The sequence below is a fragment of the Pteropus medius genome, unplaced genomic scaffold (genome assembly GCF_902729225.1).
Source record: "Pteropus medius unplaced genomic scaffold, Ma_sr-lr_union100, whole genome shotgun sequence".
In the NCBI taxonomy this organism is placed as follows: Eukaryota; Metazoa; Chordata; class Mammalia; order Chiroptera; family Pteropodidae; genus Pteropus; species Pteropus medius.
In genome coordinates this window covers 3,832,834-3,859,997 of record NW_024354550.1, presented here as the reverse complement: position 1 = coordinate 3,859,997, position 27,164 = coordinate 3,832,834, and the positions used below count along the sequence as shown (strand labels likewise).

The following is a 27,164-nucleotide window of genomic DNA, read 5'->3' as shown; positions in this document are numbered from 1 at the left end:
TAGAATACTCTTAGAATACTTAGGACTGTGATTAGATATAAAATCTTACTGCCAAGTAGGATTGTAATGCTTTGGCTTGCAGCGTAAAAGATTTCCTACAACATAATGAACTCTTGAGAAAGGTCGGTAATAGATTTAGCATAACGAATATATAAATAAATAAGTGCAAATATATATATATATATATATATATTTTTATATATAGTATATATATATACTTGGATCTGACAGTAAGGATTAAAATGCAACAATCTGCTTAAATTCTAGTACATAACAGAACAAGTTAACAGCTAGTGAGGTGTTCCCAAGGCAGGAAAACATGGGGGAGAGGGTTCAGTGTGCAAGGAAAGACAAAGGACAACTCAGATGACTTCATTAGAACTCCCTAGGATTCACTGTATAATGCATGACTTGATTGTGACAGTGGTGAGCGTATGCTAATCCATCCCACCTTACATTCCATCGTTTATCTCCTAACTTGTGGAATCTAAGCAAGGAAAAACAATTCCCTAAATATGAGCAAAACAAACGAACAAACAAAAACCTCCAGTAATTTTGGAAATCTTTAAAATTCCCTTGTATCTGAACTCAGTATGAAGTTCCAAGACTAAGGGTTCCACGTTTAGAGCCATCATTTTCTCCAATCTGCTACTGAATTAGAATCAAACCAAGAAGACTGCTCAGGAATCAGGGAGAAGCAAAGACATTTATTATTAACTTACAAGCAGCCCTTAATTCAGGCATTTCATTTCCCTTTTATCAGATGGAGGGGGCAGGGCAGCTTGGTCTGCTTAGGTCATTCATTCATTCTCTTGGTTTCAAGAAGGGCGGGTAGAGCAGATATGACTTTTTAATTTTCTTTTTATTATAAGATAAAACACATACATGCAGAAAAGAACATAAAACATGATGCTAATGATTATTATAAATCAGCCAATTAGCTACCATACTCACATCAAGAAATGGCACCTAGAAGCCCTAAAATGCCTTTATCCAATCATTAGCTTTTCTAAAAAAACAAACAAATTTTTGTCTTTTAATAAAATCATTTATTTTGCTATTCTTTACTTTCTAGGGATGCCTCCCAAAATATTATAGTTTAGATTTGCCCTTTTTGAAAATATATATAAATTGACACATATTTCATGTATGCATTTGTGTCTGCCTTTAGGTTATTAGTATATTAATAATCTTAATACATATTATCAGGTGAATATATAGTGTCGAAAATCACTGATCCTCATTTTTCATAAAAAGATGTATCAAAGGTGCCAACTACATGTCATCTAGTGGCAGCTTAGATCTGATAGTCTGAGTCATCAAAAGATACTGAGAGTACAGTTGATCCACTGTATCTGTGGGTTTCACATCCACAGATTCAACCGAGGATCAAAAATATTTGGGAAAAAATGTTACATTGTTGCCAACATGTACTACATAGTTAGGCCTGTGATGGCTGAATACTTACTGAACATATATAGACTTTTTTTCTTGTCATTCTCTAAACAATACAGTATCACAACTATTTACACAGCATTTATATTGTATTAACTATAAGTAATCTAGAAGTGATTTAAAGTTTACAGGAAGAGGATGTGCATAGGTTATAGGCAAAATGAGGAACTTGAATATCTGTGAATTTGGGTATCTGTGGGGGTCCTGGAAGCAATGCCTTGTGGATACCAAGAGATGACTGTATGAGACAATCCAAAAGAGTTTATTAGGAAAAGTAAAAAATGCAAACAAAAACACTAAAAAGTGTGAAGGGGCTAATTCAAATGGCCAAAGGCAGAATTGAAATTGGGATTTCAGAAAGAAGACTTCAGACAAAGAACTGCAGAGTAATTGGGCAGTAGGTATGCTGTGTGGTTATCTATACAAAATTATTGGTATAGATAACCACGAGGTAAATTCAGAAGAACATGGGAATAAATAAATTACCTAGATCAAAGAAAAAATAAACCTGGGGAAATAGGGAAATAAGGGCAGTCTGAGCATCACTTCTTTTAGACTCTATCTTAGCATCATATCCTCCCTTGCCCACAACCACAACACACGCTAATCAGAGCAACATACTGGTGAAATGTGGACTCCATAATCAAAAGATATGATTTCCAGTTCTGGCTCTGCCACTTACTGGCCTTGTGACCCTGATCTCGGCTTTCCCACGGGTAAAATGTAGATGATATTATGTTTACTTATCTGATGATGACTTAGAAGAATTCCATAATTAACACATAAAGCACTTAAAACATTGCCTGATATATAGGAAGTGCTCAATAAATATTAGTACCATCAGTTTCAAATCAGGAGGAGATCAGGGCTGTCTAAATTATTCCTTGAAAGTGTCTGTCCAATATATTCTAGCTCAAATTATCAAAAGTCTATTAGACATTTTCAGGAAGATAATTAAAAACAATAGAGAAATTATTTCCCTACCTCTAGGAAAAGGTATTCTCTATCTGTGCCTGAATTGCTGTGCTCAGTTCTAGTTGATATATATCACAGCAGAAAAATTAGTGGAGAGAATGATAAGCTAAACACATCAGTAACATTAAGCATGGGGGAAATTGCAATCATATCAATAAAACTGTCAATAGCAGGGACAATATAAAGTATTGTTTTTATCAAATTTGAGTGTTGTATGATGACATAACAGTTCTTGAAACCTAAAAAATGGCAAAGAGAGCCATTTAATACCACAGGATCTCATGAACTCCAAAAATATTGTTTGTGGGAAATATAATCACTATACAATTATAGATTTATCATCACTGTATCCACTACTGTTTCTCTTCTTATATTTTCCTCTTCCTGAATATCTACATCTCTTTTTTAATTTTTATATAATTACACAATAAATCCTGCATTTTTACCATTGGTATCAGAATGGATGACATCCACAAACTTTGCATCGGTATAATCTAATCTGCCATTTGATGGTTTTCCAGAGAATTTTGGCCCAGCAGGGTCAAGACCTGAAATTCAAGAAAGAAACTATCAATCTATTAAACAAGTCCTACTCTAGTGATCGTTAGATCATATGCTTGCATTATTATTACATCATAAACATAATAAGCCTGTACAGTTTAGGCTTAAACCTGTCTAAAAACAAATCTGAAGATGAATAGAATTGGACGAATAGCAAGTATCTGCATTATTTAAATAATACTTTTTACCAACTTTCAGAGATTATCAACAATCTAGTGTTAAGACACACTAGAGATGCCTCAACAATATATTGTAGGTTTTTTTAGTATTTCATTTAAGAAGTGATTAGAAATATATTAGAAATATACTGGTAGAATTTTAATAATAAAGCATTTGGGCTGTGGGATAAAGGATAGTTATTACTGTTTTATATTTGAATATATTTATTTATCATTCATTTCTTATAAAAGTTACTACATAAGAAAAATATATTAAAAGTTCCATGGAATATAGATATAGTTCTGGTATATTTATAATTCTAAATAAAAATTTTAGGCTCGTGACCTACTGAAGCATGTCAAAAAAAGGAGGGTGGAGATAAAATTCAGCATCTTGAGACCATCTAAGCAGTGGAAGAAACCATCATCTTAAAAAGATATTTAAACAAGTAAAATATATGTTGCTCATCTCAGGCTCTTCTATTTCACTATTTAGCCTACTTACTGAATAAGGCAGAAACTTCTCTCTTCTTATACATATTCTCATGTAGAACCACCACATTTTCTGGCCTTGTAAACCTACATGATTGCTTGGCATGTGGAGCCATTCAAATTAGACTAATATGTAAGTAAGCACATCTTAAAATAAGGTAGGGCACCACCAGTTTAAACTAAGCTAGTGTGCTGATTGCAGGAAAATGGGCTTTGGGTGCTAGTGACCTTTGCGTAAATCCTGGCTTAGCTGTTACTAATTTTTTTACCTTTCCACATTCGTTCAGTTAACATCAGTTTTCACATCTGTATAATGGGGAAAATATTAAAACAAATCGAAATAAGGTATACTAAAGGTTTGTAAAGGTCCTAACTATCTGTACAAGTTATTCACCTCTTCCCTTCCTCCTTTGCTTAACTAAAAACTCTATTGCCTTTTATTTACACTTAAAATTATTATAAATCTTTTTTGGACATAGATTTCTATAAGTTTTAAAAAGCTAAATTGGTTGGTAGGGATACTGTCCTTCTAGTTCTAAAATCATCACCATTCATAAAGGGAAGCGAGAAAAATCTATATCAGCATTATGTGGTTATTAAGCATATTGGCTGCTCCTGGTAACTTTGTTAAGGAAATGTGAGGGGACCTAGGATCCAGAACTCCTTAAGCTTAGATACCAAGTTCTTATTTTCTCTTCTGGCATTCAAGTAAAATTTTTAAAAGAATTGAAATACATCCAAGTTTGTGAAAATTAAATACATGTTTATATTTTTAGTTAATACATAAAAAAAGTTTTATATTTAAAAGTTTTAAATATGAGCCAAATTTTTCTCCAGATTGTTATAATAATGTGCCCTTAAAATTCACATAGGGCTGCAGAAATTGATCTGTTTCTTTCCAATTCTATAAGGGTAAGTTAGCTCAAGAACTAATCAAGACTCTAAAGTCTAACTAAAACAAAGACTAGAATTTGAATATAATATAGAAAAAAATAAGTGTGTACATCATTTCTATTGCTTAATTATTGTACCTATTAAATTTTAAATAAAGTAATTTCTGATGCTTAACAGTAAGCCAAAACATTAATTTTATCAAAAACATTTTACCTGTTATTCTTCCAAGTTGACCATGAAATATCTTTCCAACAAATCCACTAATATGAGCCCCTAAGCTCATACCTATGAAATGAAAACTATCAAGAGTTGCTCCATGCTTCTGCAATTAAAAATGCAGTTACAATTTCATTTCAGACAGTCACAAATTATACTTTGTGCAGCAATATTCTAAAATGTGTTAGTTTTTCTAGCTTAATCCATTTCTGGGAGATAGAGAATGGAATTTTACAATTTCAAAACAACTACATCTTTGCTCAACTTTTCCATAAGATATCTGATTTTTCTCTCTATATTTTTAATTCCATTAAATTTTTATTTAAAAATTTAAAAACCTTTGTCATCTATTATCTAGAATAGTATATGCTAAATAATACATTTAATTAGTAAATCATTTTATTTTATAACAATAATATTGGGTACTTACTTTGTACTAGCTACCTTGATTAGGACTTTATAAATCTCATATTTAATATCACAATATTATAGTATTATGAGTCATTTATTTTTATCCTAGTGCCTAAAACTGTTCCTGGAATCTATTAAACACTGAATAAATATGGTTTAATAATGAGTTGCCCAAAGTCACATATACTTATTACTATAAGGGAAAAAGATAGACTTCAAGTACACGTTGGCTTATTTTATCTGATCAGACTGTGTCAAAACTTCTTGGAAGACTGAACAGTGTGAATAATCATCCTCACTTCAGAGATGATAAAATGAGACTCATGGATTTAAAGTGATTTTCCCGGATAACAAGCTGAAGAGTGATGGAGTCCGATCTTTCAAGCCCAAGTTTTGAATGTCTCTCAGTGTCTCACTCTTCCCACCCCTGGGCATTAGGAGCTTAAATGAGGAAGGATTTCTTCATCCTCACTCTTAGGAAGCAAGTTACATGTACGGGACACATGACATGGCTTGTGGAAAGATATGTTGCATTTACTGCTAATGAAAAACTAGACCCAGGCTTTCCAAACACAGGGTGATAATTTTTCTTTAAAATTTTCAGAGCAATGACCAGAAACTTTGGCGAGTATTATTTCAACTTTAGTGCCACTGATCTTTTCATCCCTTTTACATAATATGCAACTTTGCAAGCAAAGGCATTCTTAGAAATTTATCTAACACTACAAATTTTCCTCAATTTTTCTATTTAACATTTACATTTTCCATATTCAAATACATGTTAACTAGTTAGAGAAAAAAACACAGGTATAAGGAAAAGTAAATTATTCAATTTATAAACTATTGGTAAGAACAGGTATATCAGTTACCTTCTCTATCTCTCTAGAGGGATGGTTGGTTTTGCCCATAATTGAGATTATAAAAATAATAATGAAGGCTGATTTTATTCAATGATTATTATATGCCAGGCACTGGTTAAGAATTTATTTTATTTAATATTAAATATTGTTATAAAGTTTTGTTAGTCCAAATATATAGATAAAGAAATGAGGCAGAGAAGTGCTCAATTGGTCTTTGAACTCCTCCAGCCTGACCTTTTTCTTTGTGTATGATTTAAAAATATATTATTATTATTATTTTTTTTTACTGTGACATTGGTTAACGAAATCCAATAAGTTTCAGCTGTACACTTCAACAGTAAGGCATATGTATATTTATGCTGTGTGTTCACGTACCATAGTTAGATTTCTTTCTGTCACCACATATTTGACCCCCTTTACCCCATCTATCTCCCCACTCCTTCCACAGCCTGACTCTTAAATACTATGTGTAACTACATCTTAGATGTATTATGCTTGCTCAATTTCAGCAGAGGCTTGAAAGTTAAGCACAATGTAAATCAAAGGCAGATTTAATACCAAATTAGATATTGCCCTTCTTTCTGTTGAGCTTCCATCATCACCACCTCTCTTTAGCACAGACATGGATCTCCATATGAGTTGACTTGGTAAACAAAGATGACCTAGAAGTATCCTGAATTTATCTGATCCATCTCAGCTTTGGACCTAAATGCTGGACAAATCTGAATGAAACTGAGGCCTGCCTCCAAGGTTGGGAGAAGTATGCTAATTTTCAAACTGTTTTCCCCTCACTTTTACCAATTCACACCTGATTAACTATAAACATATTACCCATAACTTAGAAAAGACATTAAAAGAATTTAATGATCATATAGTTTATCCCCTCTGTCCACATAGAATCACTACCTTATCCTGAAATCTGTATAGGTAGAATTTTAAAAAATCTTAAAAGGTTTTAAAATAAAACACAATAACTTAGTCTTTAAGATAATTTAAAAAAATTAGACAGGTCATGTCTAAGTATAGAATTATTCATTTACACAAATAAAAGATGGCTACATACATTAGCTTAGCAAAGCAGTAATTTTAAATGCCTTTGAGAAAAAAAAGTGTTAAGCATTAAAGCATTAAAAACACATTATTTTATTACCACTTTGTGGTACTGCATAACACACCGTATATTGTATAACATATATAACACATAAAAGTCCAGACTTACCAAAAGCCTCTGAATGTACTCACTCAAACTCACAGCAACTTTTCTGGTGTTTTTAACTGCTCTATTATAAATAAAAGTTGTAGCACCCCGGTTCCAGTCTACTACAATTATATTCATATCGTCTTGATTCAACAAAATCCTTAGAAAGTTCTGAAGCCATGTTGGAGTGGAGCCTATTGGTCTATATCCATGAATAAGCCAGATGGTTTTCTTGTTTGTGTTGAAATTAACATTAAGTGAGTTATCCTGCTCAAACAGCCGCTCAGCACAGTTTAGGTTGTTCCTTGTATACATCATCAGAAACATCTCCATTCTGGGATTAAACAAATCTCTGAAGGAATCCTTTATACTTAGCTGAGAGAATTTAAGGCATGGTCTTTTATTCTCTGAAATAAAAAATAAAAAAAAACAGTTGAGTACTGGGATAATATTTGGTTTGTTTCTGTTTCTATTGCAAAGAATAGAGTTGAATTCAGAGGGTGAGGAGGATTTCATTCCATTAGCACTTCAACATCATTTACCGAGCAACTACAATATTTAAAGTAATTTGTTGATTATGTAAAAAAAATTTTTGAAATAAAAGTATTTAAAATTACAATAAAATAAAGCAATAAATGTGGTTGATTAAAAACTAAGAATTATTTTTATCTGTACAAAATAGCAAGTGTGAGTAAAATCATTAATATTGTGTTAAGCACGCCAATAAAGTAGATAAATTGATTATGAATTTTAACAGACTTTCTTAGAATACTTACATATAGATAATAAGCATTAGAAAACTATATTTTACCTGACTAGTGATCAAATATAAATCAAAACAATAAGTCTGCTACTTAAAAATAGGTCATGTAAAGCACTCTGTTCTTTGTGAGTTACATTTGCTTCCACCTTTCATGGAACATGACGCAGAAAATAATAGTGACAATTTGGAAATAGAATACCTTTTGTATTTCAACCAAGGGTAGACATTTATCTAGCAGTTAATGTGTAGTATGGCATTCTAAGCACTTTATGTAATTTACTTGAAAATCTTGGAGTAAGTACTGTTTTACCCATATTATATAAAGGAAGCTGAGTCACAGTTAACTTGCCCAAGGTTACAGGTGCACAAAGAATCAAGCCCAGGCAGTCTGGCTCCATAATCAGGTCTCAGTCACTAGTGTTATATTGCCCATATTAATGGGAACGTTTTTAAGCTACTTTGTACAGTTTGAGCACATTTAGGTTATTCTGTTGCTTTCTGGATAATTTTTCTTGGCTATGGCAAGCATCTTAAATTCAACACAGTCAAAAGTGAATCACATCTCATCCTAGGTTCCTTCAGTTTTCTATGACAGCTGTAGCTATCGTATGTTTGTTTGAAATAAAAACCTTAACTTCTTGTAAAAAATAAATAAACAAACAATAAAGTATCATTTTCTTCTTATCAAATTAAACAAAACAGAAAAATCCTTTTAATACTCAGTATTTGTGAGGGTTAATGTAACAAGTGTTCATCTAAATGGATGCGGAAAGCATAAGTTGATACATCTTTTGACATTTTATTTGTGTGTACATACCATACACACATCATCTTAAAAACATTTATTCTTCCTGATTTTCTTTCTAGGATTTAAATTAATTAAAGGAACAATTATATTTGATGTAAACACATTAATCTCAGGGTTACACATAATCACAATAAAATGTAAAACACATATTACAAGTATTCCCATTCATTTGAGTATCTTATATGTCTATTCATGTATGTACATATGTGTGTGTGTATCTATATATCAATCTATTAATCATCTACCCATTTCCTACTTATCCAGCCATTCATTCATCCATCCTAGATGGAAGGTAGGAAGAAAAGAAAACAACTAAGCCAAATCAATAGCAAGAGTCATTGCTAGTCAGTGAAACAATGGCTGCTTTATTTTTCCTTTATCATAGTTTTTCAGAATTATAATTTTTTTAAGTATATAATACCAATTTTTTTAAATGAGAGTATATGTTCATACTGCTTCTGAAAGGTTAACTTGGTAAGAAGATTTGAGAAAACAATTTTGCAATATATAGCAAAAATTCACAGAAGTGTTAGTACATTTTATGCCCATAATTCCACTTCTAGGAGTTTATCCCCAGAAAATAGTCACAACACTCATTAAAAAAGAATTAATATGTTATTTTAATACTGGATAAATAGAAGTGATTTAAATGCCCAGAAATAATGATTTATGTAAACTACATATTACATATCTGATAAATATAAATATATAAATATATAAGTATATAATACATATTTGATAAACTAAAATATGCATTAATATTCAATAATTACAATCATTCTAGTTTGGAAAATATGTATGTGATATAGTCACAATTATTTGAATAAGATATAGGAGGAAGGCAATGAAGGAAAAGCAAGACTTGAATTCAATTCCCAAGTTAACAGCTGAGGGGTACTTGGATAAGTGAAAAACTTGATACTTCATTAGTTCTCAGTACTAGAGAATATGAAAGTGGAGAGAAGAAACAAATCAAACCACAGTGCAATATCAGTGCTTACTACACTGTACAAATTGTATAAAGAATGGTGTATATCTAACTTTCTGCAATCTGGAACTCTGGGGCCAAATGCAATCAATACATCCAAACTGCTGATCCATTCCAAGCCAAGGTAGATTTTAACTGGCCTTTGAATGAATAATGAGGAATAAACAATAAGATCCCTGTTAGAAAATAAGAAAATCACCCAAAAACAATCAACAGATAAATCTACTTTCTATTACCAGATGTAGAAGTAATTGCAGAAAACTATAGAACTGTTATCAGAATAGAAAAAAAAAATTCATGTCTCAAAAAAAAAAAAAAAGAGCAGGAAGCCATTAAGAGAAAATTTATTGAGATAAGAAAAACAATAGGATAAGATGAAACATGGAATGAGATACTCCAATTCAGAAAAAGTAAAAATGTAATTTTTTCTAAAACACTCATGGAAAGCTCACTTTAATATAATAATTGAAGGAAGAGATTAAAATTAAAGGAAACAGATATAGGGCAGGCAATGATGATTCAAATAAAAAATCATCAGTGTTCCTCTAGGTAGTGGGGAGAAATTTTGGAGAAGGTGAAAGTAGTAGTTGGAATAATTAAGAAAATTGTATACTAGGGCATCCAAACTGAAAGGCTCATCAAAACTATAGAAAATGAGTTAGTCAGACTCACCAAGAGTCTTTCTAGAAAGTGGTTTGGGTTTCAATAAAAGAGAAAAGTATACTAAAAATATCAAGGCAGAAAATCCAGTTTAAAAATTGAGAAATGAAGTTATGATGACTTCAGATTTGTCTTCTAAAATAATAAATCAGACAGATAAAAGTGTAATGAATGCATATTATAAGTGGAAATGTTTGTGGCCTAATAATTTTATATTCTTCCTAAAGTACACCGCTCATAAATGACATAGTACAGTTCCTGATGTCATCACTGTTAAATAAATGCTAGATTTATTGAAGACAAGATCCATAGAAACTCACAGTATAAAAAGATTGAAAGTGAGCATGGAAATACGTTAGGCACAGATATAAGTATAAACATTATAAAATGAGTAAAACGTAAATTCAATATCAAAAGTCATTCTTGTTCAGATATTCAATAAGTATAAGTCAATATTCTAATAAGATGGAAATATAGATTGAAAGAAGTATAGAAGAAGTAATAAGCGTGGTACAAAAATCTCCTAACTGGGGGATTCAAAAGATGTCAAATTTTTAACGTTAATAAATAAATAAGTATGGGTTTTGAAAACCTTAAATGCTAACCACCGCACTATATAAAACAGTACACCTAACTTCCTACACACTAAAAATTATAAAAATACAGCAAACAGTATACATATGCCAATGACAAAACAAAATGCTAAAGGATATAGAAAGCATAAAACAAAATGATAAATTTACACTAAAGAAAAACTATATATGATATATAGTTATATAAATTTATAAAGACTGCCTATTAAAAAGCAAAGAATCACAGCTTTCATAGAAAAAAATAAAACTTGGCTATAACATATTTGAAAGAAGTGGATAGAAAATTTTAAATAGAGAAGTGAATATATTCTATTCCAAATAAAATAAAAAGAAAGTAGGTTGATGCATTAGATTTAAATTCCAATTCATCACCCTTTCTTGAATCCATTCCATTTGCTTTGTTATATTCCTACTACAGGTAGGGAAATTTGTCCCACTTCTTGATATAGACACAAGTAATATGGTTTGCCCTGGAAAATAGGACCTTGGTAGATGTAATACAGGCAGAGGCTTTCACGTTAGGCTTAGCCTCCCCCACCTTTGTCATCACTATGAAAGTATCACTGGTCTAGCCTGCTAGAACAGGATGTAAAAGAGCTAAGTTCTTCAGTTGTGCTGGTCTCATTGGCTGATAGCCAATTAACAGACAAACACACTAGGGAAGCAAACCAAGAAGAGTAGTGCCACCTAATTCCCACCTAACTCTACAAGTGTAAGTAATAACTGCTTTATGTCAAATGCTACTAAGGATCAGGGGATTTTTTTTGTTTCATTTTGTTTAGCTTTATTGTGACATCATCTACTTTTTCTCACTGGTAATATTAATATCAGGTAAAAAAAATAAAAACAAAAGTTTTTAAATGACACGAAAAGTTAAGTAGAGTACTGTAAAACTCTCAAAGAGCATTGAACTGATTCAACTCTGGTATATTTTTAGGAATGGAAAAAAAGTTCTAGGTATCAAAAACTTATGGGAACCCCCAATAAAATTATCTATAAGTGGATTTCTCAGCAGAAACTTTGCAAGCTAAGAGGCAGTGAAATGATATATTTAAAGTGGTGAAAAAGAAAAACTTCCAACCCAGAATTATATAACCAGCAAAACTGTCCTTCAAAAATGAGAATAAAATTAAAAATCCCCAAACAAAAGCTGAGGGAGTTCATTACCACTAGACCTGCTCTACATGAAATGCTAATGACAGTGCTTCAAGATGAAATGAAAGAACATTAGACACTAACTCAAAGTCATATGAAAACATAGTTTTCTGGTAAAGACAAATGATAGACAAATATGAAAAATAGTATTACTGTAATTTTGATTTGTCATTCTGCTTTTTACTTTATTTTAAAAGACAAATGCATAATAATAGTTATAAATTTATGTTAATAGGTATACAATATATAGATATAATCTGTGACATAAATAACAAAGTGAGGGAAGCAGAGCTGTAAAAGCATAGAGTTCTTATGTAAAAGTTAAATTTTTATTGAAGTCTTTATTGTTATTAAGTTAAGTTAGTATCAATTTAAGACAGATTGTCATAACTTTAGGATGTTACATATACTCCCCATGATAACCAAAAAGAAAATATCTACAAAAGATACACAAAAGGAAATGAAAAGGGAATCAAATATGTCACTATGAAAAATCAATGAAACACAAAGGAATACAGTAATGGAAGAAATGAGAGACAAAATAAAAAGCTATAAGACATACAGGAAATAACAAAATGGCAAAAGTCGTGTTTTACTATAAGTAATTACTTTAAATATAAATAGATTAACTACCCCACCACCAACCACAATCAAGACACAGATTGACAGAATGAGATATGGAAATAACTTAAATGTCCTAAATGATGAATGAATAAAAATATGGTATATATAGACAATGGAAAATTATTCAGCCATAAAAAAGGAAGAAAGTTCTGCCATTTGGGGCAACATAGATAAAGCTAGAGGGCATTATACTAAGTGAAATAAGCCAAACAGAAGGAAAAATACTGTATGGTATCACTTTTATGTGGAATCTAAAAATAAAAAGACAATTTTAGAGAAACAGAATAGAATGACAGTTACCAGGGACTGGGGGAGGAAGAAGTGGCAAGTTATAGGTCAAAAGGTATAAACTTTCAGTTAAAGAGTAAGTTTTGAGGATCTAATACACAGCATAGTTACAACATTTAATAATATGACATTGTATACTTAAAAAATTCTGAGAGTAGATCTTAAGCATGCACAAACACACACACAGAGTTAATTATGTGGGATAATGGATGAGTTAATTATGTGGGATAATGGATGTGTTAATTACTTTGATCTTGGTCATCATTCCACAATGTATATGTATACTGTATACATACACACACACACACACACACACACACAATAATACACACACACACACGTCAAATCATCATGTTGTACACTTTAAATGCATACAATTATATTTGTCAATATTCCTTAATAAAGTTGGGGGAAAAAGAGAGAGCATAGAGCAGATATGGCTATATTCGTATCAGAGAAAACAATTTAAGTTAAAAACTCTTATAAGAGACAAAGAAGGGAGAAATTTAAAATGGTGTAGATGATAGAGGCTCTGTTCATCACTCTGGTGACCAAATCAAACTTGTGATGGAAACAAAGGGCAGCAGCAAAGAAAAATTGCCTGGGATCTAGATGAATAAGCCATACAACTAGGAAGAAATCCAAGAAATCACCCTGCAACAACAGAAGGTAGGACGGGGTGAGGACATGGTGCTGCCCAGTCTCGAGAGGCTGATTGAGATGGAGGCTGCTGCAGCAGCAGCAGAAACCTCTTAAAGGAGCTGTGTCTGCAAGCAGATTTTTGCGATAACGGACCTGTTTGCTCTGAGCACCAGTACTCGTTCGGCTGCCCGCAGCAGGTACGGGCAGGGACTATAAGCACAGCATCGGTGGATTACTTACAGGGAGATATTGTAGGAATGAGGACCAAAGTGAGACTCGCACGGTACAGCCTATGCCCGTGGTATCCCTTGTTCCCTTTTGAGCCCTCCCCCCTACTAGTACACCAGACACAGTGCCGCCATAACTGTAACATCATCAAACTGGATAACAGAGGTCGCTCTGCCTAGAGGATTCCCTGAAACCCCGTCTCCCCCAACTCGCGGCCCCACCCAAGACACATCCAGATGTGTCCTCAGTGAGTCAGGTGCTCCTTGCTGAGATTCACACTGGAGGCAGCTGGCCTTGGTTTCTGATGTGGCCTTTTGAGGCAACTATAAGCACAGCATCGGTGGATTACTTGCTGAATCTTAAAAGGTGGCCCCAGAGGGGTAGAGGTTTGGGCTAAGTTTGACCTGCAGCTGAACTCCTCTTAGGACTATGCCACTGGATACCCACTTCACAAATCCACACTAATAAGACCAGGAGACTTAGGAGCTTTGCTTAATACATAGAAACAGACGCAGAAAGGCAGCCAAAATGGGAAGACGAAGAAGCAGAAACCATATGAGGAACAGAACAGAGATCCAGATATAATGGAGTCAAGTAATCTAACAGATGCAGAGTTTAAAACACTGGTTATAAAGATGCTCGATGAACTTTTGGGAAGTGTAGATAAATTCAGTGAGAACTTCAACAAAGAGATAAAAAATATAAAAATGGAAATGGAAATTATAAAAGGAAACCAGTCTGAAATGAAGAACCCATTATCTAAGATGAGAAATATATTAAATGGAATAAACAAAGGAATAAACGAAGTAAATAAATAAAAGGATCAAATGCCCTATCTAGAGGACGAGAAAGTCAATCAGGACACTCAATCAGAATGGCAAGAAAAAAGATGCCAAGACTATAAAAATAATTTAAGGAGCACATGGGGCACTATTAAGGGTCCAAATATCCATCTAATCGGTGTAACTGAAGAAAATCAAGATGTTGAACAGCCGTTTGAAAAAATAATAATGGAAAACTTCCCTAATTTGGTGAAGGAAATGGACATAAAACCCTAGGAAGCTCAGAGAATTCCAAAAATCAGGGATCCAAAGAGGCCTACACCAAGACATATCATAATTAAAATGCCAAAGGTTAAATACAAAGAGAGACTCTTAAAAGCGGCAAGAGAAAAGCAGTTAGTTACCTACAAGGGAGAACCCATAAGACTGGCAGCTGATTTCTCAAAAGAAACTATGCAAGACAGAAGGGCTTAGCAAAACATATTCGATAGAATGAAGACCCAGGATCTACAATCAAGAATAATTTATCCAGCAAAGCTATCATTTATAGCTTAAAGGGCAGATAAAGAGCTTCCCAGACAAAAATAAGCTAAAAGAATTTATCACCACCAAGCCAGTATTACAGGAAATGTTGGAGGGACTTCTTCTAGAAGAAAAAACATGTATCAAAAACAGGAATAAAGAATAGTAATAACTACATTCCTATCATAAGTACCTTAAATGGAAAAGAATTAAGTGCTTCAACCAAGGGATGGAGTGGCTGAAAGGATAAGAAAACAAGACTCCTACATATGAAAAGGAAGGGGATGGAAAAAGATATTGCTGTGATGAACCAGAAGGTATTTAAGTCAGATAGAAAAAGATAAATACTGTATGATTTCACTTATATACAGAATTTAAGGAATAAAAAGAACAAACTAACCAAAAACAGACTCACAAATATAGTGGAAAATTTGGTGATGGACAGAGGTGAGGGGTGTTTGGGGAACTGGGAGAATGGGGTGAAGGGTTAATGAAGTACAAATTAGTAGCTGATGGATGGTCACAGGGATGGGAAGCATGGCATAAGGAATGCAATTAGCATTAATACATTGGCTAGGTGGTGGTCAGGGGAGAGAAGGAGCAATTGGGGAGATCATTTTACTAACTATATAGATGTCTAACCAATGTACTGTATACTTGAAACTAATTAAAATTTAATAAATAAATAAATAAATAAAAAGAGACAAGGATATTATAGATCTAAAACTATAAAATTTTTAGAAGAAAACATAAGGAGAAAACTTTGTGACACTAGATCTGACAATTTCCCAAATCTTACAAAAAAAAGCACAAAGAGAAAAAAATTAGAGAAATTGAAATTCATCAGAATTAGAAACTTTGCATCACAAAACATTATAAACAGAGTGAAAAGGCAACCCATATAACAGGAGAAAGTGTTTACAATTCATACATCTGATAAGGGATTTATATCTAGAATATATAAAGAACAATTTGACAATAACAACAAAAACAAACAACAACCTAATTAAAAAATGGATGAAGTTTTGAATGAACCTATAAATAAAGATATACAAATGGCCAATATGCACATGAAAAGAAGCTCAACATCTCTGATTACAGAAATATAAATCAAAACCACAATGATATGCCATTTGAAATCCATTACAATAGCTACCATAAGAAAAATAAAAAACTAACAACCGTTGGCAGGAGTATAAAGACTGTGGAACTACTAGAGCTCATGTGTTGCTAATAGGGATGCAAAATGGTGCAAATGCTGTGGAAATGGTATGGTGCTTCTTCAAAAAAGTTAAAAGTAGAATTACCATACAATACAGATATACCATATGTGAGTATATACCCGAAGAACTCAAAGAGATATTTATACACCCACATTCATGGGAGCATTATTCACAGTAGCCAAAGTGTGGAAGCAAGACAAGTATCCATCAATAGATGAATGGATAAACAAAATCTGGTATACACATACAATGGAATAAAAAGGAAGAAAAGTCCAATGTGTGTCACAACATGGGAGAACTTTGAAGACAGTACACTAAGTGAAATAAGCCAGTCACAGAAATACAAATACTGTTATAACTCCATTTGTATGAGGTACCTTAAGTAGTCAAATTTATAGACATAAAGTAGAATAGTGGTTACCAGAACTGGAAACAAGTGGCAAATAGAGAGTTACTGTTGAATGGGTACAGAGTTTCAGTTAGGGAACATGAAAAAGTTCTAGACATGGATGGTGGTGACAGTGTGTATGTATATTCACAACAATGTGAACAACCTAATGACACTGAAATGTAGACTTAAAAAGAGTTAAAATTGTAATTTTTTAATGTATGTTTTACTACAATTAAAACAACAATGAAAATGTACAGAATCCAATTCCTGTCATTATGAATACCTGATTTCCAGACTTGCCTTGCTTCTGCAAACAACTAGAACACTGGATAAAATAGAAGGAAAAAAGGACATGGTTCCATAGTGTAGCAGTTAGCACATCTGCTTTATGCACAGAAGGGCCTGAGTTCACGCCCCAGTGGAGCCAAGGTCCATGGTCTATGGCTATGCCATCCTGAACAAGCTCGATGTCTGATTTCAAAAGCAGGGTCAGGCCTGGTTAGTACTTGGATGGGAGACCACCTAGGAAGACCAGGTGCTGTAGGCATAAATAATAATAAAAAATATATATGGAAAAATAAGTTTAGACATTATATAAGAAACACAGGACTATGATCTCTGAAAGAAAGGAAACAAATTATTTGAACCCTATAACTAATACTTTTTACCTGCGAGTAGTTTCCACACTGCAATGCAGTAAGGCTGAACCCAAGGAGAGCACGGTGGTGTTACCAAGTTAGAGAGAAACTGGAGTTTGGGAGGTTAAAGCAACTAGAATTTATTTTGGAGTGCCACAAAGGAAGGAGCCATGCAGAGGTAGAGCTCTAAAATCAGCAGATGGGATCCTGTGAGTGGGTTGCAAAGGGTGAAACTCCACAAAGAGATGTAATCTGAACAATTCCAAAGGTCACAATGTGCTTTAACACAATAAAGTCCCAACTAGCCAGAGTAGAATGACCTTAATGAATGTCATGGATTATCTAGAGACCCTAGAAGGGTCGGACTTAGTTTTAAGGGATCTAAACTAGCTCTAGAGTAAAAGAGACCCATCATTTCTCTCTCTCATTCTCTCAACTCTGCTTTCTTTGATCTAGCTTCTTTCTCTGGCAGGCAGGATGCTATTTATATTAAATATTGAGAGAAAATATTAACAATCTTGAGGTAAGCAAAGATTTCTCAAACAAGATTATAAAGTGTAAAAGAAAAAATGATAAATTGGACACTGTCATAATGAAACATACCTTTACCTAAAAGGACATTGACAAGAATATGAATATATAGGCTTGCAATATGTACATCTGAAAAGTACCTGAATGTATCCAGAATGTGTGTTTATACATACACATATATATAAAAGAATAAGATGACTCAATTTGTAAAAATTGATAAAAGAATTGAAGACACTTCACAAAAGATGGTATAATGGCCAATAAGCTCATGATATGCTCAACATCATTAGTCACTGGGAAAATATAAACTAAACCAAAATAATAAGCCATTACACACTCACTAAATGAAATGAAAATATAAACTAAACCAAAATAATAAGCCATTTCACACCCACTAAATGAATAAAATGAAAAGACTGACAAAACCAAGTATTGGTGAGGATGTAAAACAACTTGAAGCATCCTACATTACCGAGGGAAATGTCAAAATTGTGCAATACTTTGGAAAACAGCTTAGTAGTTTCTTATAATGTTAAATATGCACTTATACGACCCCTAAAACTTCACTTCCAAATGTTATGCATAAGAAATGAAAACATTTGCCCACAAGATTTGCAAGTTCATAAAAGTTGTTTTGTTTTTTTTCATAAAGAAACCAAATTGGAAATAATCTACATGTCAATTAAAAGGAATATGGATAAACAAAATGTGGTGTATCTATATAATGTAATACTATCCAGCCTATACAGGTAAAAACTTTGATGAATCTCTAAAACATGATGCTGAACAAAAGACTCTAGAAGCAAAGAAAGTATATATTGCTTAATTCCATTTATATGAAATTCTATAAAAGAGATATCTAATCTAGAGTATCAGAAAGCAGATGAGGGGAAGGGGAATGATTGCAAAGAGTTAACTTTTGGGGATGGAGTAAATGTTGTATATCTTGATTAATATGATTGTTATATATCATAAAATATGGTGAACATATTTTTCAAAACTCATCAAAGTGTACTTAGATGAGTACCTTTTATCATATGTAAATATACCACAGTAAAGTTAAAAATCTTATAGCATAACAAAGGTCTAATATTTTTGCAAAGCATACCAAAATACAAAGCTTAACAAACCAGTTTTAAAAGCTAGAATAACTCTAACATCAAACATAACAAAGGGAGGAGTGCAAATATATATATGTAAACCTAGCCACTTAAAAATGGAGTCAGAATTGCCATCCCAGAGTGACTGCCTTGCAAGTCTTACTCCTCAAATTTTTGGAATGTTAAAATGGCAAAATGACCTTTGGACTGGGCCTAAGGCAACACTGTATTTCAACCAACTGTTTGCAAAGATAACAAGAAAAAAGATCTCATAACTATTATATTAAAATTAAAAACATTCTTTAGGATTAGATTATCTGCCTCTATACAATGACTTTCTTAGTTCCAGTCAAGAGGGCAGAGTAAATCTGTGCTCACCTCCTCTTTGATCATATCAAAATTACAACTAAATTATAGAACCATCTAAAGGACTTATTAAGTCCTTAGTTATAGGGACTAGACTAGATGAACAGTCTATAACTAAGGACTTAATAAAGAAGTATGATTGGAAGGGTGGAGAGGTGAAACAGGCTAACCCCACAACCACATGTGGTGGTTGAGAATCAGAGGTAATATCTCAACTGCAGAGTACCCACCGGGAAAGCGAGGATTCCAGCCTAACATAGGGCTCCCCAACCCAGAGCACCAGTGCTGGAAAAACAAGCATCCATAACATCTGGCTGTAAAAATCAGCAGGTATTCCATCTGTCCAGGTGAGAGGAAGGGATGATGGAAATACAGGAGGACCTTCACATAGATTCATTCACTTGCAGGCACTCACCCTGGGCTCCAAAAGAGGGACATTGGCTGGGGGGAAGAGCGCACCAGAAACATACAAGGAAAGAGCACACCAGAAACATACAAGGAGAAACTGAGTTGTATGGCTTCAGGGAAAGGCTAGAGGGACAGCCGCATTGTACCTGTGCTGAGCCAAATCTGAATCTACATTAGCCTGGTGAATACCACTCTTCTCACCCTGGTGACTCCCTAAGACCCCACATCACCTGACTTGTACATCTGCCAAGGATCTTACTGTGGCCAAGCCCTACAGGCAGCAGCAGGCTGCAAGGTGCCCTGTGCCTTTTGCAGGCACCGTACAGGTGGCAGTAAGCCTTGGTCTACAGAGTGGCATCTCTCATAGGCCTCCAGGCCTAGCATAGGCAGCTACCAATTGCAGATCACTTTGTAGCCCGCTACTAGGTAGCCTTAGGCTAGCCACATGAAGTGGCTGACCTTGGTCTGCACCAGAGCCCCTCCCAAGAGGTCTCAGAACCAACACACCTGATAGTCAGTTTCAGACCACAACAGAACACCACCAAATTAGCTCCACAAGTGGTATACTCAGAAGGTTGTCCTGGTGGCACCAGAGCATCCTGGGGTGAATCTCAATTTATGGGGTCAACCCCAACAGCAGCTCATATGCTCACATGCTGTGATTATGGCCAATCCTCACAACCAGTCAGCCTGATGATCAACCCCACCCACTGATATGTCAACAGCAATAAAGACTCAATTACAACAGGAAGGCACACACAACCTACACAGGTCTTTTCCAAATCCTTTTGGGGAAGTCAGTATGGACACTGGGAGAGAAAATGGCTTTCTTCTTTCCAGACTTCAAGCTCTAAGTAAACACTCCTGAAGCTGTAGATGCCGTTTTCTTTTTTCAGTACTTTGATCCATTAGTATTTAATGCAAAACTCTCTAAATGAGAGAGTTATGTGAGATAATAAATTTCTTACGTGTCTAAGCTAGTTTGAATCAGATTTTTGGTGATTTGCAAGTTAATTAGTCCTCTGAAAAAAATGAAGAGAAGCTGGAAGAGTTGGAAGAGGACAAGGAGATAAAAGATAAAGAGGAAAAGGGGAAGGATGAAGAGAAGGAGGAAAAGAGAGAAGGAAAGAAAAGACTAGAGGGAAAAATAGATATACAGAAACTATAAAAGAAAACTATAAAGCCGAAAAACTTTACATAGGAACAGAAAAGATTTGAATAAACATTGAGGTATACCACGATCCAGAATGGAAGAGCCAGTATCATAACGCAATTCTACTGAAATTAATTTATATGTGCAATGTAATTCTAAATGAATGTCTCAATGAGATGATTGCAAGAGGGAAAAATGCCCAAGAAAAATGAATAACATTGTAAAGGTAATATAAGGGCATGGTTAAAATTGTTTATATCAATTAAATCAATTAAAAAGAGGCCTGTGAAACTGAATCGATAACTGATAATGAAACAGAATGGGAACACCCAACAATACACTATATTATCCAGGATAACTATGGCAATTCAAAGTAATCAAAGGTACTGGATTGTTAAACAAACAATGGCTAGGATAATTATTTTAATTTTGTTATAATAAAAAAAATTTCATGTAAAAGTAAAATTATATGAACTAGAAGCAGCATAGGGTTAATGTGAACATGATCTCAGATTAAGAAAAGACTTTTTGCATAAAAAGATCTAGATCTAAAATATTCATTTATTAGTTTTATCATAAGGAAAAACTGATTTAAATAGACTTAAGTTGATTAAAAATGATAATAGCAAAAATAATAATAATGTTATCAGCAAAAAGATAAAGATATCTAGAACCAAAAAAAAGTATTGATTTTTTTAAATCTTACTTGAAAAAATAACAAATTGAGGATCTGGGAACTAGACTAAGTAACTGCATTGTGATTAGAAATTCAGTAACAGGGGCAAAATATTGAATTTTATTGCCAAATACATAGGAAGATAATGACTCTAGCGGTATCTCAAAGGAGAGGTACACTAAGAATTCTAAAAATCTTAGGTTTCAAATTATAGAGGCAGTAAAATTGTTAAAAATATCAAAGGTACATGATGACGTTAGGAATGATCATTCTAGGTTGTTCAGCTGTAACTCTGCAATATATTTCCATTATAGTGACAATGACTGTAAAGAGGAAGACAAAATCAAAATGAACAGAGTCCAGAGGCATGGACAATGCATCAGACATGAGTCCAGCTGATACCCAAGAGCCTCTCAAGTATCTCTTGTGACTCTGAACAAATTCTTGTTTTTCTCTTCTCCGAGCCTTGGTTTCTTTAAATGGAAAGACTGGAAACAAGTGATCTCTATGACTTATATTATTCTAACATTCTTTCATTTAAACCTCTTTTCACAGTTGGTAAGCTACAGAGACAAGTTAGCCTGTCTTGCCACTTTCAGCGTTGACCAAATTGATAACAGGGGGGCCTCAAAACCCAGCCATAAAAAACTATCAATCCTAACATATTATGGAAGGATTTAAACCCTCTGTCTCTGATAATCCTCTGAAAGGCCACACTCATCTCAAAAATCTGTACGAAAACCTTCCTTCTCTTTCCCTATTTCTAGGGGGGAAAAAGTATCTGTTAATAGCAATAACAACAACATCAACAACTAATGGTTTATGGTTATTTAGCAATCATTCCAAGTTAGACAGCATGCTGCTTTATATTTGCTATCCTTTCCCTCATTTTATATATGAATAAAGCGAAGTTTAATGAGATTAAATGTCCAAAGTCACAATTAGATACAACAGAACATTTCTGGGTGAAATCTGAAAAGTATGGGCATATTTATGGCACAAGTTATTATATAAACAGTTGAGTAATATAAATAAGATTCTATCAGAAGTTCAATAGTTCAATTGTTTATTCCTGTGTAATAAGAAGAATGGAGATCTTTTGGTGCTAGCAGAATTCCAAGTATAAAACAATTGACCAACTTGATGCTACAAAGACAGAGGTTTGTATAGCCATAGAGCTGGTTAAGCCAAAAAACTGTAGGCAGCACTTTAGCCAAAATTAGATGTAGAAGCAAAATTAGATGTAAAAATATTTACTGATTCTGAAGCAACCAAAGCACATTTTAAAAATATATACACTTATTTAACATGTCATAAGAAATCAAGATGTTGAATCCATAACTCAACTGTGCAAATGTTTGGATAGCTGCAAATGTTTGAAAATAAATCTGACTACATAAGCAAAATAAAGTAGGTATCTAGTAAGTCTTTAGACCAAGAATTCCTAAGCATGGGTTTAAAAATGGGTGTAAAAAATGACTGGGAAAGTGTTCAAAATGTAGTTTCCTAGGGCCCCCCCTAGAGATTCTGATTTGGTAGGTATGTCTGCATTTAAATGCATAACCCAGGATATCCTGTGAACAGGTAATCCACAGACTAAACACAGTAATGCCCTACATCTAAAAATTATCTGAAAGAATTACGGAGAAGATGCACATGGAAGAAAACACGGTTGATTATTCTAATTTTTATTGTTTTTTAAGTGACCAAATCGCACATTTATGTTATTTCCTTGGAGCTTCACAATGTAGTGAAATAATATTGTAATGTTACTTCCTTTTAAAAATGAGAAAACTGAGGTTCAGGAAGGTTAAATGATTTGGCCTGGGAAAACAAGCCACAAAGACTTGAATCTGGGTCTTTTAATCATGAATCCTATGTTCTTTCACATTTTCTTTATTTTAAAGAAACTTGGTGCAATAAATTAAAGTTGCTTGTGGCCATCTAATTTTAGTAAATCAATAGAAATAAATTACTAGTCACATAAGAAATATTTTAATACAATTTAGAGAAAAATAATAATGGATTTGTTGAGGCAGTGGTCTCAGAATTCTAAGGGTTTTGAAAAGATCACCGCCCTACAAACAGCCTACTATGTGAAGTTCTACAAATTTCTACATTCTTACTACTCAAAATGTGGTTCACATATCCATGGGTGTCACCTGGGAGTTTATTGGAATTGCAAAATCTTGGGCTTCACCTCCAGCCAATGGATAAGAATTTGCATTTTAAACAAGATTCTCAGGTGTCCTATAACATATATTACAACATCTATCGTCTTAGAAACAATGATTCTAGTTTTCTTCAACTGTGGAATGAGGAGTTAACCTCTTTTTAACACCTCTTTCAGCTTACTGAAACACAAGAGTTGGCAAACTATGGCCTGTGGGCCAAATCTGGTGGCAAGCTAAGAACAATTTTTACATTTCAAATGGTTGAAAATATTAAAGTAATATTTTGTAACATGTAAAAGTTATAATAAATTCAAATTTTGTGTCTGCAGATACATTTTTATGAGAACACAGCCACACTCATTTGTTTACAAATAGTCTATGGCTGTTCTCATGCAATGATGGCAGAGTCAAATAGATATAACAGATACAGCCTCTAAGGCCTAAAATATTTACTATCTGGCCTTTCACAGAAATATTTGCTGACTCTTGCTATAACAATAATAGCAACAACCACAACTGCCAAACAGTTAGTATGACTCAGAAACTGTACTAAGAATATATACATGCATATAATTTGACTATATATTCATATAGATATATATCTACATATAGTTTGTTCAGGTACCTCTACACTCCCCTTTTATCCTATTTAAAAATTTTCAAAACCTCTGACTAATCTGTTTTTCAGAATATTTTTCCTTTTTGGAAGGTGATTTTCATGTTGAAGAGTGTGAGACATGACCTCTCGGAGGTATATATCAGAATCTCTAGTAGAGAAGAGAAAAGCAGGTGTAACAGGAATAAAACATATAAATAAGTTACTAAAAATTCAACAGAATTTCCTGGGCATGTGGGAGTTTGAGGAAAATGTGAGAAAGTATAAGAGTTTACATGGGTTAAGAATGATTTTAAGAATCACTGAAATCTTAAATTTTCTTATTTTCTATTTACTGTTGTTAATGTCTAAAAGCTCTGCTATTCTATTTTAGTCAACAGAGACAGAAATATATTTAGTAATTATACCTGAGTTTTCCCAATTGAAAGTATAGGTAACTGCCTAACTACTAACCAAAACAATAATCTCTGAAAGTCTGCTATATATGTTTGGAGTATAAAATGTGATACTAAAATGATGTAAACTGTGATATGGCACAAAGCTTAGGAGCCGAGACATCACATTTCTTTCAAATTAAGGTGCTACAATTGTATATTACAGAAACATAAAATGCCTATTCAGAAACTTCCAAATGAGTAAAATATAAATGATAAACGGTATATTTGTACCATTTAGATTCTGTATTTGAACTGTAGGAGTTCAGAACAAGTCACCCTAAGATGTGCTGCTATGGTATGCGGACTGTTTGAGTTAAAGGCAACCAAGACCCTGCAGGTTCATGAGAAACTTATAACTCCCTTCCCTGAACTATCTAGAGGAATTTGAATTAGGGGCCTTGCCCATAATAAGAGATTATCAGAGAAAACCTTTTTTTGACATTAATTATAGGGGAGGGCAAACTTCTAATCACAGAACACCTGCTCTTATCATCCTGTGACTTTCTCCACCTCTGAAGTCTCAAGGTATCGTGCCTCATCCTTAGTTCAGAATGTCAAATATACCACACTTTCCCTGTTTTTTAACTTTCATGCATGCAGGGTTCTCATGCATACATATGTATTAAATGGAGTTATTTTCTCTTGTTAATCTGTCTCATGTCTATTTGATGATTACACCAGCCAAAAGAACTTGAAGGTAAAGTTTCTTCCTCCACCACAGATCATAAACATTTCCAAAATTTTGATTAGCTCACATATCCAATGGAAAAGAAACAAGAAATAATTTGAATTTCTAGGTGGTATTTTATGGTTAATAAAATAAGTATGTAATAAGGATGCATTCAAGAATCTTTTAAAAAATTTAAAAAAAAATCATCTTTTGCAAAGTCCCTACAAAAAAACTATTCATCATAGATTTTAAATTTCTTACTTTTCTTATTATCACAAAGTAGAACAAGTAGTTCTACTTCAATGCCATAAAGTAGTAAATGACATTACTAAAATTAGTAAATTTTATTACCAGAAACCAGGAAAAGAAAGTTCTACTTTATTATCATAAACCAGTTTTGGTTTTGCTTTAGCATAATAGGACCAAAAAAAAAAAAAAAGTATATGTTTACTTTGTTTGCTTTGCAACTGACAACTTACCTATATAAAAGTTTTCCTCAAAAGAAGGGTTATTTGAATGAAATTAAAATATGATATTTATTGTCATAATGTTCAAATACTGAATTTCCCTATTACTTAATTATTCTAACATTTCTTAAATATTTCTATTTGTTCTCTATTTACACCTCCTTGTAAATGTTTCCTAGTTACTAATTATCTGAATATACACAATATATAATTTACCAAACATGTACACATACATACATATGTATATACACAAACTTTCTTCATAACAATCTGTTTGATATCATTAGTACCCATAATTATATTTTTTATACCCTAAGGTCATAGCATTCTCTATCCCACAATACAAACTATATTGATTATTTTATAGTTTTTAAAGATAAATCAAATTATCAAGTTCTTACCAGATCTTGCCCAGCACATCAAACAAAGAAATATGTACACTCTCATTTAGAATCTGATCAAAGTAAAAGCAGCAACCAAATTCACTAAAAAAGAAATTCTGAAATTCAGTAAGGTTTCTCTTTAGTAGGGCTGTCACAGTCTGGTGGGTTTTAATGTAAAAGATCCCTGACCTTTTGCTCCACCCTGTTTGTCGAAAAGGTGAGGTAGTTTGTTTTTTCCCTATTAGTTAGCAATGGTAAGAAAGATTTTTAAGTCAAAAACTCTGTAATAACTCACAAACATTCAACCACACAAGCTGAATTTAAGGGAAAGAAAAAGCTAATTATATCTTTCCACATTCCTCTTAACCTCAGGATTTCAGAAGTGGTCGGGAAGAACATATTTGTTGAAAGTCTAGAGCAAAAGTGATGTTAGAAAATGCTAGAAATGGAAAGAGTCAGAAAAAGTTGTGGTTTATGCTCATTTTGATTACAAACTTAAGTTGTCTTTATATACTATAAAATCAATAATAAAATCCATATCCATCAAGCTGTCAAGTATAAAATATGGTCTTTTCATGTTTCTGTCATTTTGCAACCCAAACTCAATGGCTATTTTAAAATTCAAAATGCTACCTTGAGAGCTACACTTTGAAAATTA

General features: G+C 33.2%; 1 protein-coding gene across 1 annotated transcript in view; it reads right to left on the bottom strand.

Moving 5' to 3' along the window:
• Positions 1-27,164, bottom strand: part of LIPI (lipase I) — a 51,772-nt gene that overhangs the window by 23,428 nt on the left and 1,180 nt on the right. The window contains exons 2-4 of the mRNA XM_039855055.1: positions 7,242-7,627; positions 4,749-4,857; positions 2,877-2,978 (exon numbers count right to left, since the gene is read on the bottom strand). Of these exons, the coding sequence (XP_039710989.1) occupies positions 2,877-2,978; positions 4,749-4,857; positions 7,242-7,553 (523 nt within the window). The 5' untranslated portion in view covers positions 7,554-7,627. The remainder of the gene's footprint in view (positions 1-2,876; positions 2,979-4,748; positions 4,858-7,241; positions 7,628-27,164) is intronic.